This window comes from Phacochoerus africanus, chromosome 13 (assembly GCF_016906955.1).
Source record: "Phacochoerus africanus isolate WHEZ1 chromosome 13, ROS_Pafr_v1, whole genome shotgun sequence".
NCBI classification, from domain to species: Eukaryota; Metazoa; Chordata; class Mammalia; order Artiodactyla; family Suidae; genus Phacochoerus; species Phacochoerus africanus.
The window spans coordinates 9,683,271-9,701,773 of NC_062556.1; the positions used below are offsets into that span (position 1 = coordinate 9,683,271).

The 18,503-nt window shown below is 42.1% G+C and overlaps 1 protein-coding gene across 5 annotated transcripts in view; it reads right to left on the reverse strand.

Moving 5' to 3' along the window:
- The window catches only part of STARD13 (StAR related lipid transfer domain containing 13), a 220,355-nt gene that overhangs the window by 161,934 nt on the left and 39,918 nt on the right, over window positions 1–18,503 (reverse strand). For 2 of the 5 annotated variants that reach the window (XR_007131488.1, XM_047756341.1), the window contains exon 1: window positions 9,803–10,293. The exons of 2 other annotated variants lie outside the window; for them this stretch is intronic. Coding sequence is in view for 2 of the 3 variants with exons in the window: in XM_047756341.1 (XP_047612297.1) it covers window positions 9,803–9,971 (169 nt within the window). In the remaining variant the exon portion in view is untranslated. Of the gene's footprint in view, window positions 1–9,802; window positions 10,294–18,503 lie in introns of those variants that run through there. One more of the 5 variants, XM_047756343.1, reaches the window with a different exon arrangement.

The following is an 18,503-nucleotide window of genomic DNA, read 5'->3' on the forward strand; positions in this document are numbered from 1 at the left end:
GGCCTAAACCCACCACTTGAGGTCAGTTCAGGGCAGCTGAAAGAATAACTGCTGTACAGAGGAAACAACAATTGGGAAGGACAATGGTTTTCGTTGCAGTGTGAGATCAAAAACAAAGAACCACCACCAAAAAACCCCCACTTCTTTTTTTCAAGTTTTGTGGTAGATCCTTTGAAGGACACACAAAAATGGCAAGGTGGCAACAGGTGTGCCTGTCTTAGTAAACTTGGTATACAGTACATGATTTACTCTTCGTCTGCTGATAGAATGTTTTGAAGGGCCAAGTGTACGTGAGTGTTTAATATAAATGTACTTCCTTCTATTGAGCACTTAGTGTGTGTTCGGCACTGTGTGCTGGGCTTAAGTGTATTCTCTCATTGGTTGCAACAACTCAGACAATGACTATTATTAGCTACATGTTGCTTGAAGAGGAACTTAGAAATGTTAAGAAACTTGTCCAAGGTCACTCTGCTGTAAGAGCTGGGGTTCAAATTCAGGCTGCATGACTCTCAAGGCCTCCACTTGTTCCAAAGTTTAGGTATAGAAAGTTTAAAAGTTTGGGTTGAATGGACTAGGACAATCTTGATCTCATGATCAAGAGCAGAAAGTGTTTCTTGAGATTCAATCAACATGTTTCAGTTATTTGCTCCTAAGAACACCGGCTTCATTATCCCATCAACAGAGGAACTCCTGAAAGACTGCCATAGAAGAAGGCAAGCAGCAAATACCCCTCTCTCGATGCTTTGTACTACCATTTCATGAGCTGTTCCAAGCAACTCCAATAGATTTGTTGCCCTGGCCAGCGATAACACATAACAATTCAAAAGTTGGATTATATAGCACACTCAGGGTTGGGACCAACAGATGATAAACTCAGTCACTGAAATTCTTTTGCACTATTCAAGCTTTCCTGCAATACTGATTTCCCTTCTTTCTGGCCAAATTCCACGCTTCCCCCTCCCCCAACACCTTTTTTTTTTTCCCTAGGAAACCAGTAATAAAAATATCTAAAAAACTTTATCTGCCTCAAAACTTCCTCCTAAAGATATAGCAGACATGGTATTTCCTGGTGGCTCAGTGGCTCAAGCATCCAGCTATTGCCAGTGCAGTGGCTCAGGCTGGTGCTGTGGCCCAGGTTCAATCTCTGGCCTGGGAACTTCCACATGCCTCCAGGTGTGGGCAAGAACAAAAACAGAAAACAGACAAACAACAACAACAAATACCCATAACACGTAGAATGGAACACTAGTAGTGTAAGGGTAGGAGAGTGAGGGGAAGGGGTGTCAGCAGATGCTCCTATCCAAACCAAGAGATCAATGCAGAAGCGAAGGCAATTTGATTAACAGGAAACTAATATATGCAGCACATGGTCCTCTAAGTGAGGACCCTGCAATGGATTTCATTCTCTATTTCGAGACATGCCTTTAACAGGAAACGTATTGTGTCCTTGAAAGCATTTAGGAGAGATTTAAATTCCTCGACTAAGAAGTCTCGTCTTATTGAGACGAGAATAGTTGGAATACCATTATCATTGGAATTGTGAATCTTTCTTAGTTCTTATAGTCATTTTAAATATTATAAATAATTTGGGGGTAGTAAAACCTTCCGAAGAAAACATGATTTTATGACTATCCTATTTTTTTCCAATGTTTCATCTGGTGCATACAAATGTGTGTGAAATGCTGCTGTTCACTTATAGAGATGGAATACTGATCAAAGGTCTTGTCATCCATATGCATGATTTTCAAAATTACCAGGAAGAAGAGGGTTGGAATGCAGGAAGCTCAAAATACAGACATGCAAATTCGTTACTTGGAGACCTCTGAGTTCCTTCACAATCTTCACTCTCTCCTCTACACGGTTTCATCCTGGTGTTTTATCAGCACGTAGACAGACAAGGCAGCGCAAATCACTGGTATCTCAGCTCTGCCTCTGTCAGACCTTTAAAACTGTCAGGATTCCTACGCCTCGTGAGAGACATCATTTGACAGTCTAGCCAGACATTTTGGCTTTATTATTGATTTCCTTTTTCTAACAGCATTAGCATATTCTATAATTTTAAGTTATTTTCCAACTGCTCCACTTAAACTCCTTTTGATCCTGAGCTTTTCCAAAAAAAGACAATTCACGTCTTTTCAAATGAGAGTGAATAAATTCTCACAGCAACCCGTGCATCTGCCCTACCCTGGGCTGCGCCGTTCGTTCTACAGTGACTGCTGTGGCCCGTGTGGCTTTACAACATGGGGATTTGGGCTATGAGGTCTGGGCAATCCGCCCATGCATCCTCTAGCAGCTTTTTGATATTCTGTGCACTTCTCTCAAAAAATATCATTCATGATACAGGTGCTAATGCGTTATCTCTTTATTAGCAGAGGGAAAATTACCTTAAAAATAACTTAGTTTTCCAGGGAAACTTGGTTAAGTTGCTCCTTCAACTAAACCAAACAGATTTTACTAATGAAAATGACCCATTATCTATCAGGTCACTTCATTCTGTTGTCTTTAGAAAGACTTCATGTAACCAAAGCTACATTTGGACCCTGACATCAGAAGCTGACTCTGAGCTACCCATCAAAGCCTGAGCTTCCAGGATACTACCTCCCACATCACCTAGAGCCAGGAGGAATTTAAGACTCCTAGAGAGTTGCCTGTTTCTTTCCTGTGGGGCAGTGACTCTGCTTTCCAGCAGTAATGGAATATTCTGAATTAGCTGCTGTAACATCAGACTGCTTTGGAACTCACCTATGACTTCAGCTTTATCACAGGTTAGGCAGATCCAGAGCTAAAGAGCAAGCATTTCTTTCTTCTGGTCCAGTAGTACCTATCTCGTAGGGTTACTTGAAGACAGTATTCTTCTTATAATGATTAACTCTGCCCATATCCTTACTCCTTCAATTTTCTAACTGGCAAATGTGCAGGGGCCACAAATCAGGTTAGAATATTCCTTTGGGTGCTAATTTTAGTGAAAGATAACCAATCTGCCTTTACCCAGTTGATTTGTAAGTATATAGAGCTGACCTTATGTGAAAAGAGAACCTTTACATGTTACTCCACGAGATACAAACTATTTACTGCCCAATTCATGCGAGAAACACATTCCCTGAGAACTATCTGAACGAATCACAGGCCTTGAACTTTTCTAAATCAGACTTTCCAAAACGTGTTCCCAGAGGATATTGGTTTTGCAAGATGTCACTTTCTGGTATCTGGTAAAAATAAAAGGTTTCATGATGAAATATACCAATTTAAACAAAGTTACGTTACTTTCTGCAGGATATCTCTGAACCTTTCTTCGGTGCAAATTTCCAAAAAGGAAAAGAGGATGCAGTGTTTCCCAAAATTACTCAACTACAGAAGCACTCTTCCCCTATGCATCCATCAACTAGAGTTCTGAGAAGCAGACACAGAGAAATTATCGCTAGACAGCGCCCATGCCATTTCCAGATTAAGCCAGAGAATGAGATGATTACATACTGAACCTCCTTGTGTTGCCCCATCCATGCCATCCCCCAATTTTTTCTTTTGTCTCTTGTCTTTTTAGGGCTGCACCTGTGGCACATGTAGGCTCCCAGGCTAGGAGTCCAAGTGGAACTGTTGCCGCTGGCCTATAGCAGAGCCACAGCCACGCCAGATCTGGGCATGTCTGCAACCTATACCACAGCTCACGGCAACGGTGGATCCTCAACCCACCGAGAGAGGCCAGGGATCAAACCCGCAACCCCATGGTCCCTAGTTGGATTTGCCTCCGCTGCGCCACAACGGGAACTCCCCCAAATGTTTTTCTTGAATTATAATTTTTTGTTATGCCCCCTCGTTTCTGCTACAGGATGCTGTAAGAAATGTGCTATTGAATTCACTGTAGGAATGTTTAAAAGTACCATCCATTATGACCTGCGGTCTCTTTCATGGATTTGCATGAAAAACTGCTCTCACATATCAAGTTCTTAGGAGAAAATTCTCCCCAGTATCCAGTCCCAGGGAAAGCTGTGCTGGTACGTTTCTACCTTATGGACGTGGCAACTCTCTCCCGGTCATGTTTTCCTCTTTGCTTAGATTAGGAAGGCTCAGGCTGAAATCTGCATCCCACTTTCAGTAATTATCCACGGCCTTAAGTTGTAAATTTCTATATAATATCCCCTCCTAGTTTTAGCTTATTAATTGACCTCCATTTTTCTTTCCACCAGATTTATCTTTTAAAGCTGAGTTTTATCTTTTCTAAATGACTTTAAATCCTTGCGATAATGAGGGAGAATGCCGATGGATATACAATGTCTTTACCCACACCAAAATCATACTCGGACTGACCCTGAGGAGATGGAAAATGATTTTTACGTGATCCTCATTTCACGCCAATATCTGATGTGCAGCCCGTGGTCATCTTCTCATAGCTTCTTCCCTAGTCTCAGCACCTGTTTTCATAGCGAATGAGATGCAGAGACAGAGCACATTCCCACGGACAACCTGTTTCCATTAAATTTCCACCAATTCGTTTCCCTTTACATAAGAAGCTTACGAAAACCCACTTGTCATTCATTCTCTCTTTCTAAATTTGTCTGGGCCATCAAATGATACTGCTCAGACCATTAGCGGTGATTCCAGCCCCCCCCCCCCATTTGTGTTTCTATGTCTGCCTTGATTAGGTTGCTAAGGAAATGAGAAATCTTTTTCAATTTAAAAAAAATTAAAAAAAAATTTTTTGGGGGGGCTGCGCCCGTGGCATGCAGAAGTTCCCAGGTCAGGGACTGAACCCACATCATGGCAGCGACCCGAGCCACGGCAGTGACAACACCTGATCTTTAACCCACTGTGCCACCAGGGAATTCTTGAGAAATTTTGTTTTATAAGATTCGACTAGTGTCCAGAATTTACTAAGAATTAAAGCACTGATTATAGAGGGGAAAGATTTGAGGGAAAAAATGAATCTCTATTCACTCAAACTAATGTCACAAAGCCCAGATTTGGCAATTGCCTGTATCTGGGATATGTGTTTATAAAATCAGAGCTAATAAAAGCAGTGAAGTGCAGCTATGAAAGTCACAATTTAGTTAAAGTTAAACTCTTAAATTTTATATGTGTACAAGCATATTGCTCTTTCCTAATTTCCTTCCAGTACTTATTTCTTGACTGTTCACATTTTTATTACGTGATGATTTTTAAAATACTATTCAAAGGTAGTTGACTTAATTCACTTAACAGATTTTCCTGTAACTTCTGGTTAAACAGTATCCCTTGTGTACAGGCCCTTTCAGTCACCAGCACTGTATAGAAAGAGGCTCCGATTCATAAAATATGAATTTGACAGTTGTCACTTTAAAAAAAAAATTTGAGCAACACATGACGGATGCATTCTCACCCTGTTTTCTGTGTTCCATCTGTCTTTCTGCCAGCGTACTCACTCTCTATTTCGGAAAGTGGTTGAGTAAGAGGATGCTAAGCATAAAGAAAGGGCAATTCCCAAAGAAGAAATAAATGTTTAATTGTGGCTGACGCTACCCAGTTGGTGGAGGTCCCCTACGCCACGGGTGAGCAATGCCACCACTGAGTTTGGGAAAATCCCCAAGATACCACTTGTCCTGATGGAGGATGAGAAAGACTACATCACTAATGCCCGGTTCCATTCCCTGGGAACATAAAAAAAGGCAGTTTATCGCACTCCAGTTGAGTTCAACTCAGGGGCTATCTCTAAAAATAGTCTCCGCTCAAACGTCAATGAAAGTGCAAGTCCAACTTTCACTAATTCTCTTTTCTACGTTCAGCATTTTCTATTAAGAAAAGAGGTCTTTTGTAAGAAACAGGGGTATGTCTATATGGATACTTTCCAATCACTGTGGTCCTTGCAGTAGGACAGGCACTGCAAAAACTCCTGAGAAAAAAAGGGTTTTTTTTTTTTTTACAAGTTTCTTTATAAGTATAGGCTTTAACATTTAAGTAGTCCATAGACTGGACATCCTAATATTCCTATAAAATTGATAATGAGAGCAATAAACAGGTATCAAAGAAGCATGTTGGGACAGATGGTAAGTGACATAATGAGGAAAATATAAATAAGCATCATCTCTCTCTGAAAGTAATACCTGTGATCACAGAATCCTAGAATTTTAGAGCTGATAAGAATATCACATTTACTTAATGCAAACTCTTTATTTTATGGAAGAAAAGAAAGCCCAGAGAAGTTGTGACTTGCTCCAGATCACAAAATTAGCATCAGAAGTAGAACTAAAATCCGGTACCTACTTTACCATTTCCTTGACAAGATAGAAAAATTCCAAGCCACTGATTTATTCTACATTAGACAGCTACTCTGTTTCCTTTTTAGCTTCTGTTACTTTCGTGTTCAGTTTCCCTGCTTTACACACCCTTGTCCAAGGAGTTAGTGACTCAACTGCAGGGAGACCTTGAGAACCAGAAGGAGCAATCATAGTCTGACCATCTTATTTTCTCAACAGAAAATGAAGTCCCAGTGAAGTCCCAAAACTTGCCACAGTAAAAGAAGGAGAGTGTCTGAAGAGAGCCTGCATCGCTGTCTCTCTCTTCCCCTTCCCAATAATTCAGTGGACTTTATTGTAATCTGGTCCGTATTATGCATGTTTAAAGCATTCAAAATATTTTTTAAAAGTTAATAGCAAGATCACTTCTTTCACAAAGCAATCCCATTTGCGCATCTGCTTAAATTTGGATTTTCCAAATAATTTGCGTGTGTGCACATGCAGCTATCTGATGACACAAGATCCCAGTTCTCCCTTTACGCAGCCTCACATGCTCTTCCTCCACTTCCTCAGCATCCTCCCTCCCGCCCGTCCCAACTGCCTGCCTGTGAGGGACATAAGGACCGTTATTATTCCCATTCTCTCTTCCTACAACAATTTCCCCATTGATTCAGCAAGACTGTGGGGTGAGGATTACGGGCAGTATGACTTGTGTGATAAGTTTCACTCTGCCAAACAGCATATTCTATTTTACATAGCTCTCCTCTTTTTAACTGTACTTAAAACTCCAGAACTAAAAAGATGGCTAGAGAAATGATGCAAGTCTATTTTGGAGCCTGCCCTAAGATGAGCAAGTTTAGATTCATCCTGAGTTGGAGCAACTAATTCTGATCCTATGCATCATCAAAGATGCCTTTATTTCTCCTCCTTGTTTTTCCTTCCCATGAGTGGGTCTGCTGTTGAATCATGTCCATGTCATTCAGTGATTATCCCACTGTAATGAGGTCAGTGAAGAGCAACTTACTCTTGTTTGCACTGTTCCCAACAGCCATGAAAGACTAAGTTTTGATGTCCCCACATTATCTTAATATAATGCTAAATCTTCCTTGAGAGATGTATGGCAGAGAAATGCAAATAGTTTTACGGATGTGGTTGTTATTTTAAGATACCGATACGTGAACTACCAAAAATAATGGTGTTATTAATTTAATATGCACTTTATAAGTTTTAATTGAATGCTTGTAGGCCATTAGTAAAATAATCTGACATTGTGTATCACTGGGTACTAACTCTTCAAGGGCTAAGGTAAACCACACAGCACTTTACTTTCAAAAAAGAAATAAGACCAGATTGAAAATCTCACAGTTAAGTGACCAGTTTAAATCTGTGATATGGTTCATTGCTGTACCCTGAGTGGAAAAGACGGAGATATTACATTATCCAGAAACCATACGTTCAGTAGTTTAATACTCAATATAAAAACAAACCAGAAAAATGGGTATTACTGAGCACAGTCTCTAGAGATACATTCAAATACCAGCTCCTACTATGTGGCCTTGAAGAAGTTATTTGAACTCTACATATTTCTGTTTTCACGCCTTTAAAATTGATATAATAATAGTACTCACCTGCAAGAATTTGTTTTTTGAGAATAAATGGACATATATATGCAAAGCTCTCAGAGCAGTGCACAAACTGTAAATAATCGATCAGTGTCTTCTACTATTACAGTAAGCAATCTACGCATACAGTAAACCCAGTCAAATCATTTTGCTTCTGCTCTCTCAATGTCTTATGATACAATTGTATGCTATTAACAAATAATGAGTTCCTAATCACTGGACTGTTGGAATTTTTTTCAGACTTTCCTATGATGCTAATTGTCACTTCATTTTTAGGCATTCCTGAGCTTCCAAGGTTCCACTGCCCAACATCAAATAGGGAGGATGCTCAGACTTTCTAGTGAGGCAACATGAAACATAGACACAGAATACACATTCGATGACCGTGCATGTGCTCCTTCATAACTGCAAGTCTTCAATGGAAAAATAATCTTCATTCCAAAAAGAACACAAGTAAGTTTTAACAAAATCAATCCCTGTAAATTCACTTAAGGAGACTGTCAAAGATATTCCAAACCATCTGCATGCGCTGTCTGACACAATACACTCTACACGTATGCCGAGGAACACCTACAGGGTGCAGACTACAAATCATCATCCAACGTTCCTCGAGCCCCCACGTCCACAACGATGATGGCATCTGGTCAAACACTGTGGTCACACAGCTCTGAAACTAAAATGGAGCTGGTTTTTATTCTAAGCCTAATGTATTTTTAAATCAAGCCACAGGGAAATAATTACTTTTGTTTCTATTCAATCAAGACCTGCACACAGAGAGTTTAGGGAATGACATAATATCCTTCCTGAAATCAGACTGGTATGTAGGACCAGTATCCTTCACACATATCCAGTTCCTGAACCTTTAAAAACAAATCCCAATTTCCAAGGAAACAATCTCATCAAATGCTGCTCACTAGAATACATATTGTTCCTTTTGGAAACATTACAATAAGATTTTCATGATTACGAACTCCAACTTCCCTTCTACAATTAAATATAATCTTAAACTCATTTATTTAAGTGGAAATTGTATTTTTATAATGGCTCTAGAAAATCCTGGTCATTGGTGGTTATGTATCACCGATATAATAATTTAGTTATTTAGTTAGCCTGGGAGTGGGTGCCTATAAACTTCATAAACTTATTATGTATGTGGGGGTATGCGTGGGTATATGTCTTTTAAATGGGCAACATAAGTTTCTTAGGAAGGTTCACCTTTCTAGTTTCTATAAACCTACCCTAAGATAAGGGGCATGTTTTAAACTATTACCAGAGAATAATGAGTTTTAGTAATCCCCCCACCCCCAGAATAAAAAGGAACACCCAATAGCTTGTAATCAATTTTCCTCTCCTCTCCGCCTTATGCAGCTGATGCTCCTGTCACAAGATTTGTTTTGAAGTTAGCAGACAAGCTTATCCTTTACCAGAAAAGCAGTACCAACAAATCAGTGGCAACTCCTGACGTAAAAAGGCAAAGAGGCAGAGAATGTGATTCTGATTGTCAGCCCAAGGGCTTTAAGAAGAGAATTTTAACTTTTTCCTGTCAGGTAAGAGTATTGTAAAGAATCTGGGCAGGGTGAAGCTAGTCCTCCACTCCCCCCCGCCCCCCTTAAATAAACCAGTGTCTAAGTTTTAAACATGACAGGGTGTGAGGAACCTTCAGAGAAGCGCCTAAAATACACACCGAGGAAACCTGTCTCATTTATTCTGTAGACATATACGTAGTTTTGGAAATTTATGATTCCCTGTCCTGCCGTGAAGTTTTCTGTGGACTTAATGTTGAGTTATGTGGCAGCTAAGCGCTGTCACTGTTTGCTTAAAACTGCAGCCTGAAGCTACTTCTCAAAGTTAGGTGCAGCGTGGCAGAGAAACCCATACATTGTAAAGTGAAAACAGCTTTCAAAACTGGGTTAGCATGAAAGAGAGCCAACAGAAATCAGAATTAGCAACAGCCTTCCACTGCCGGCGACTCACCTTGTTGAATTTTAGTCACTAGCTGATGGCGTGCTAGAATCCGGCTCATCCTGTAAGGAGAGCGCCTCGCAGTCTGATCAAATCGCAAATACATCTCCTGGCTCTCAGGTGTCAGGGCATTTAGATAGTAGCAGCCTGAAGCTGGGGTCCTGGGTCCCTGACTGAACATCCCGGCAGATTTTCGTTTGCCACCTCAGTCTGCCCTGTGGCTGTTTCCGTCTGCCTCCAGTCTCAGTCACGGTGCAAGGCACCCAGCCCGGCACAGCTCAACAGACCCAGCGATTTTTAAAAAGAAAAGGAGTGCCAAAAGCCACAACTCAGAATTCCAACCTCCCCTCCTGGGCCTCACGTGACCTCGCGGAGCCAATCAGAGGCGGGCAGGAGATGAGCCCGTACGCCGTCGGCTGCCGAGCCCCAGAGAGACCCTGCTCCAAGGGCTCGGGTCCCCGACTGCGCGGGAAGCGAAGGCTCCTGCCCTGCCTCCGAAGTGACTAAGCCCCGAGAAGTAGCACTCACTGAAAGAGTTGAGGGAGAGGAGAAAGGGCAACAGAGGAAAACTAAGCCCTGGGCACAGGAAATCATTCCAGCTGTAAACGATAGAGAAAGAAAGCACACCCGCCTTCTCCAAGGCAGCTGCAGCGAGGTACAGAGATGGGTGTGATACACGATTTAAATGAAAAACTACTTCCAATAAGCATAAACAGCTGAGGATAAATGACCACACTTCATTACAAAGAAATGGATAAAGCTTTTCCAGGGAAAAGTACACTTCCAGTCCTTTAATGCCCGGAGGAAATGCACTCCAGGCCCCTGACCCTCTGCATGGGAAGCTGAGAGCTCTTACAGATGAAACTGGCACAGGCGAGGGCATCAACATATTTAAGTATCTTCCCCTTTAAAATCTTCTACTTCCTCAATTTTTAATCAGCCAGAAGAAAAATACTCTTCAAGTGCCTATTACATTTAAGACACTGCCGGGAATCACAGTAAAGATGCAGATTTATGCAAAGCTGCTGTGGCCAAGCTGCTTGGGATCAGTAGGGAAGTTGTGCAAAAGGGTATAATGCAGACCTTATGTGAAAGGGGCCTCAAAAAGACCTAAGAACAATATTAAAGTGGAGTATTATTACTTTTGACTGGGGTGATGAGAGCAGGCCACACAGAGAAAGAGACATCTGGGTGGGCTTTTAATAAATGGGTGGGATTCTGACAGGCAGGGGCTGAGGAGGGTCTGTGCCCACATGTATGGACAGGGGAAACCAGAGTGTGTGTTTAAGGAAACTGCGAGTGATTCCACTTGGCCATATCCGAGTGTACATGTGGGAGTAATCAGCATTTCGCCCCTATTTTTTCTCTTTAATATTGTTTGATGTGAAGAGAAAAAAAAATCTATAGAAAATGTTATTGAATTCTGAGCCTGGGGCTGAAAGAATAAAGTTATTTAGAAAAGAGGCATGTGGCCAAGTTGTTCTTATATTTGGTAGATTCAAACTGAAACACAGCCGGGCCTGGAATTTAGAACCCCAATAATGAAAAACTCTCGATTGGAAGTTCAACAGGACTTAAATTGGGATCTTGATTCTTGGTGCTATGGCTAACTGTGGTCAGCCCCAACACCTGCGGAATTTCTGCACTTCTGAGAAGCAGCTCATTTCGTGTAAATATCTTACTAGGTAAATGAGCACATGAATAAAGACTCCCAGGGCTACAATGGACTCTTCTTTCTCTCTCTGTTCTTCTCTTCCTCCCTCTCTCCCTGCAATTGAGAGCCTCTTCTGATCACCATGCAAAAATAAGTAAGGGTCAGGTTTTCAAGTCAGCACTGATGCAGGAAAGGAAAGGAAAGATCTCACTGGGTCCTGTTGTTCCTTTTCCATTTTTCTTCAGCCCTTGATCATAGTTTTCCTATTCCAGAGGACCTTTTGTGCATGGTGAGAGGGATCTGAGATCTGGTGCCTCTGGATGTGCCAGAAGCATGGGCATTACTGGCAGACAGGCTTAGTACCCTACTGCAGTTTAGATGCTTGTGAGGCCCACTCCCCAAGCCCAGATCCAGCACTGGCTACCGTATGATGCCGATGCTGATGCCAGCCACCTTGTACACATGCTTTTGGCTTGATGTCCAATGGTGACGACTCGCTGTCGCAAACACCTGGCAGTTATCCCTTTGCAATGGAAGAGTATAGAAGAAGAGTAGAGCGAGAAAGAAGGATGGAACTTGGGAACTTTGGATATATTCTGGGAAGCCAAGCAAAGGGAAGCAAAAGGCAGGAAATACCACACAGGTGTTTTTTAGCTGTGAATAACACTTAAAGAAAGACTGACCTTTCCCAATGCCAACCTTGAAATTCAATACTGACTTGGCTGAGTTTTAAAAATAAGCGGAAAGATGCTTCCTGAGAAGCCCTGCAGTGTACCACAGGTTACTAAATGAAAATCACAATGCCCCTTTTTTTGTGCAATAGTGAACACAGGAACACGTTGAAGGACCTGAGGTGTTTTGTTCTGAAAACATTAAGATCATGCAGATGTATTCTTTGATACATATATCAACAGATACAGATACTGTGAAACGTACTATTTCACAGGCGATGGCAATGAAGAAGGAAACTTGAACGTAAATTGGGGGGGGGGATTTGTTTAAAAGAAAGACAACTTAGAAAAAGCCTGTTTTTTCCCCCCAAAATCAGTCTGAGTTTTAATAAAGGGATCTATGAAGGAGCATATGTCAACATCTCTGTCTTCCCTGTGTCATGTCCAACTTGTATTTTATGGTTCAAGTAGTATCTGTAAATCCATGCAATTGCTCACCATGGCTTTGCCATTTTCTGTACTCAAAATACCACATTTAAAGCAGAAAGGTAGCATTACTTCCCTGTTAGCATCACTAATGCCTTGTTTTATGCTAATTGCTATGAAACCTGAGCCCTTTCAATGATTTTTTTGAAATCATCATTTGGTCGCAGCGTTAGAAGACTTACCACTGGGTGGGCAGTTCTGTCCTGCTTGTTGCAAATATAAAATTGAGAAACTGCTGATAATCTTCCTTGGGCTGAAATGTCCTCCATGCATCTCAAGAAGAGAGCTCTTCCTTTTCACTGGTGAAGGAGGGAGGGCCAAAGGAATCAGAGAGGGAGAGTGCGCTGAAAACCTAGGAATGATGCTGGATTTCTTCCTTTCCAAGTCCTTCATAAATGAGGAAAATGGTTGGTACTTAGTTTTCACCTACTTTTCCTCTTTCCTAATTTGGTCAAGAACAATCTTCACTCAAGATGCTTTCAGGGATGAGATAACAGATGAATATTGAGAGTCAACAAGTATGATTACCAGGGGAATGGAAAGGGAAGAGTGGCTAAGGACGTTAAGCACCTACTGGATGCTAAGCCTCTTGCTATTCACATTTCATGTCTTTAATTGATCTCCATGGAAACCCTTTGTGCAATCCTGTTTTGTGGAAAGGGAAATTAAGATCCCAGAGGTGAAGCAATGCCCCAGGAGATAAAGCAGCCAAGTGTAGAGCCTCTGTTGCTCTCCAAGCTGACGACACTTTAACTCTTTCTGCTATTACACAGGAGGGACAGGGAAGGAAACACTGGAACTAAAAGGGTGCTGGGGAAATTGGGTAAGGGAGAAAATTTAAGAAGAATATACTGAAAACCAACTTAATTTTATTTAGTTGTATGTGATACTGGGATGGAAATACAGGTATAGGATGACTACCTTCCTAACTTCTTATGGTAGTTGAGATCAAGGTGTCTTTTTTTTTTTTTTTTTAACGGCCACACCTGCAGCATAGGGAAGTTCCCAGGATAGGGGTCGAATTGGAGCTGCAGCTGCTGGCTTACACCGTAGCCACAGCAACAACATATCCAAGCCATGTCTGTGACCTACACCGCAGTTCAAGGCAACACCGGATCCTTAACCTACTGCGGGAGGCCAGGGATTGAACCTGAAACCTCATTGACATTAGTCTGGTTCTTAACCCACTGAGCCACAACGGGAACTCCAGGATCAAGGTATCTTTAGAGGAAGATACCCAGCCCAGAGTTTTTAGTTAACCCGTGAGAGCCCTCTCTGGAGTAACCCCGGACTGAGAGTTGGAGACCGAGACCCACGCCTATCCGAATGTTACAGTGAAGAGGCAGCCTGATGGCCTCTTTGCTTAACAGTTCCTCTTCTGGAGTGTAGATGGTTTGTCCTCTGCTTTCTGCTCATCTTTAAGGCTAACTTTGCATATTGTATGGCCTTTCCCTGGCATTTCTTCCCAATGCAAACACTCCAAATACAGTCAAAACTCTGGAACTTGACCTCTAAACAAAACTTTTGGTATTTAAAAATTTTAAGACTTTTGATAGATGATCCCCGCTTAGGGCTCAATGGAATTTTGTGTACACATGGCAGAAAGCAAGGAGCGCTTTTACAGAAGCCAGAAATGGCTCACTGTGCTTTCATCTGTCTTCTGTTCCTTCTACTCCTTCACACACATTCCAGCCTCCTCATCAGCCTGTTCAGAGGGAGCCAAGGTAGTTGTGCCAAGTAGGAAAATGTTTGAGATACAAGTGGTCGGTGGCAAAAAAACAGAACTGATCTGCAGGGCTGCTTTTGAAATTACTTGAATCCAAAGGTTGTGGGTTAATGTCAAAGCCTTCCTTTGGGCTCTGAAGCTCATTTTGAGGCTTTCCACCCGTTGATTTGTAACGTATGTGCCCAGTTCTTTGTCAGTAAGCCTTCTCGATATGCATACACCACATGCCCAATGACCAAGGCGGGCAAGCCAGGGATCTGATCATCTGCAGCCAGGACCAGGACCCTCCTTGGAAGGTTTCACAGTGGATTCTCTTTGGATTCATTGTTCCCACTCCCATTTGGACTGAGTCCAGATCCTACTATAAAGACTTGTGGGTGGTAAGATTTTCCTGATTTTGTCTCCCATCCTCCTTACTCTCTTTAGTTAATGTCACCTCTGCAGGCCTCCCGGAGCACATTTTCTGCCCCCGTTCCATCCTCTAGGGATCAACATCAGCTCCAGTTCATGTGGCCAGCAATCTGGTCTGACTTGTCCTGGGCTCATTGCCTACACCCACGCATGGCAGCCAAACCAAAATTCTTTCAGTTTTATAAGTTGTTTCAAAAATCTGGAACTGTGATTTCCTACTCTTTCACCCTGTCAAAACCTATTGCCTTCAGAAACATTTTTATGACTAATGCAAAAACTTTAGTATTAACAGTCATGTTAATACCTGTAAACAGTGGTTATGTGGCACATTGATTAGACTAGCTTGTTACATGACCACATGGAATCCATTTGCTCACTGCAACTATTATGGCCATAAAGTTTTTACACCTTGGATTTTGAAAGGATATTAAACATCTTCTAATTGAACCACTCAACTACAAGTCACAGTCAGACCAATTAATGAAAACAGACAACATAGTTTAAGTAAGCTATTCTCTGGGACCTTTTAAAATGTGCATTGAATTGTATCATTTCCCTGTTCAAAATGCCTCAAAAGTTTTCTACTGCACCTGGAAAAAATACCGACTTCTTACTTGGCCTACAAGGTCCTGCATGATCTATTTCTAGCCTACCATTTCTACCTCATCAGTCTCCTCACTAGCCCTCTCTAGACTTGGCTGCCTCTGAGTCTTCTTTCTATACCTGCTACTCATTGGCTGGAAAGCTCTTCATGGAGCCCTTCCCATCCCTGGCTCCTTCTCAGCTTTCAAGTATCAGCTCAACTGATACAGTTTCAGGTGGGCCATCCTGTTCCCTTTACCTAAGCAGAAGTAGAACTCAGTATGTTGGCTCTATTATAGAACTTTCTAAATTTGTCATTACTTATTTATTTGCTTGTTGACCTCTGGGTTGCCTTTTCTTACCAGTAGATTGTTGTGTCTGGACTGTGTTTATATCATGCACATTCTAGCTCACTCAAGGCCTGGCACATAGTAGGAAATCAATAACAACTAGTTGAATATATGATTTGAGTTAAAAATTGAATACACGGTGATCTGAATTTTTCCAAGGATAGATTTTGTAATGTCTAGAGGAGCAAATGCATATTTGGGGAGCAATCATTATAAATATGATTGTTGCTGCAAAGCTTGGATTGGGTTAAGAACTGGATAGCAGATAACTCAAGGTTTTCTCCTATGATGAATCCTTTGGGAAGTTCTTTATCAATGCGCCACATTATCTGTTTGGTAAATGTTTGAGATTGCCAATGAAAGGCATACCATTATTAAGATGGTATGCTGAACCAGAAGGCTGATGACTGAGACCACTGAAATAACACCCTGTTACCTTACTACCGGCCAATCAGAAGAATGTCATAAGCAGACCAGGCACCCCACAACCCTCCCTTCTAATATTACCTTTAAAACCCCTTCCCTGGAAGTACCTCCTGTGGCACAGTGGAAATGAATCCGACTAGTGTCCATGAGGATGTGGGTTCAATCCCTCGCCTCGCTCAGTGGGTTGGGGATCTGGTATTGCCGTGAGCTGTGGTGTAGGTTGCAGATACAGCCTGGATCCCACATTTCTGTGGCTGTGGTGTAGGTTGGCAGCTGTAGCTCTGATGGGACCCCTAGCCCGGGAACTTCCATATCCTGTGGGTGCGGCCCTAAAAAAACAAAAAATAAAATAATAAAAACCCTTCCCTGGAGTTCCCACTGTGGTGCAACAGGATCTTGGGCATATCTGCAGCACCCGGATGAAGTTTCCATCTATCCCTGTCCCAACACAGTGGGTTATGGGATCCTCCATTTCCATAGCTGTGCAGCTATAGCTTGGATCTGATCTCTGGCCTTGCCTTGCAACCAAAAAAGGGCCCAAAAAGCCTTTCCCTGGGAGATCCCTTTGTGGCTCATTGGTTAACAACCCAACTAGGATCCATGAGGATGTAGGTTCAATCCCTGGCCTTGCTCAGTAGGTTAAGTATCTGATGTTGCCATGAGCTGTGTGTAGGTCACAGATGCAGCTCTGACCCCCTGCTGCTGTGGCTCTGCTTCAACCCTTAGCCTGCAAACTTCTATATGCCACAAGTGCTGGCCTAAAAAACAAAAAGCCTTTCTCTGAAAGCCATCAAGGAGTTTGGGTATTTTCAGCTCAGTATTCTAACCATATGCTAGTATATTTCCCCTCTTTATTCTTAATATAAGACCATCAATCTATGCTTTAAAGGATGGCAAGTGGTGCAAGGAGAAGCAATGGCACTAGAACACATTCCATAACAGAGAGAAGCCCTAAGAATTTGAGAAGGTAGCGAAGCTCCCTAGAGCCTGAGATGTTGGTATCCGTGGAAATTGGGGTGACTGGGAAGACATTTCAGGACTTTCAACAGGGCAACAAAAGGAGGTTCCTCTTTTAGGTTGAGAAGAATGATTTAACCAAAGGTGCTTCTGATGCAGTTAAAATATGGTTTTGGCTGGTATCTTGTTTGTCACAAACAGAGACAAAGCCACTAATTAACTATGTTATAGCTGCTTTCATCCTTCCTTAGTAAAATATTTCTCATGTATAGTTCATGCTGGGCACAGTGTCAGGCACCAAAGGTACCAAGATGAATAAGGCACTGCCCCTCTTCTCAAGAGTCTGATTTATAAGGCAGAACTTGAGGGCAGTTACAATTATGGGTCTGTGTTACAGGGCTCTGACAGAGGTGAGTAGAGGGTACCTGTGGGAGCAGAGAAGGGACAAGTACCTTGTAACAAGAGCAGACTCACACACAGCAGAAAAAGTAGTGCTGACACTGGCAAGATGCTGAGCTGGGTGGGAAGGAGGGAAAGATGGTATCAGGGTAAAATGCCCATGGAGAGAAAAAAAATGCATACCTGTGTTCCTATGCTAGACCTCCTTCTTCAATTATTGACAGATTAGTATTCAAATTGCCACATCATAAAGACCTGTCAGACGCAAGTTGGAAGGACAGACCTTTCCATCAATACTCCTTTTGACTCATCTCCACCTGTCTCCACCAAAGCTCTCAAGTTGGGGGATACCTCTCAGCTGTGGCTATTTCATGGCACTAACAGTCCTTTTAGAATAAGGACTGCGGTGCATAATGGTAAAGAACTAGGAGGCAAACTGAATTCAGATGTTATAGGCTTGGGCAGAAGCAAGACGACCCTGCCAGAAAGGCAGAAAGGCAGCAACAGCATGCGTGCACAGTCCTGAATCTACCCATCAAATGGTACTCTGGCTTTGGGAAACAAGCTATCTTTGTCTCATCATCTATCAGAACTGGTACAATTCTAATTTAAAAGGCAAAGCAGGTTTCAAAACCTAAATCAATAGAAGCTTCCTGGCTGGTGCTCCTTTGAATTAAGGGAAAATGGGGATACTGCCTGGCTGTTATTCCTGTTTTGTAGAGACTTTTTGAGGGAGTTCTTTTATGTTGGAGAATATATGCATGTGCAGAAATATATAGAGGCTGTCCTGAGATTTCTCATGTTATTACTTCTCCAGAGCTTGATGTTTATCAAAGCTCGCAGTGGCCTCTGGCCAAACTCCGAGAGCACATCATAATCATACTGTGTCTTATGACACAGACCTGTTTAAACAGACTGAGTACAACAGAGATAGCTGGGCGTGGTTACCTTCCCCTTTGCCGCCCCACCAAGATGACTCAACACTAATCAATCACAGGAAAATACTTACTAAGCACCAAAAATGTGTTTGCTCCACAGAAGGATAGAACAT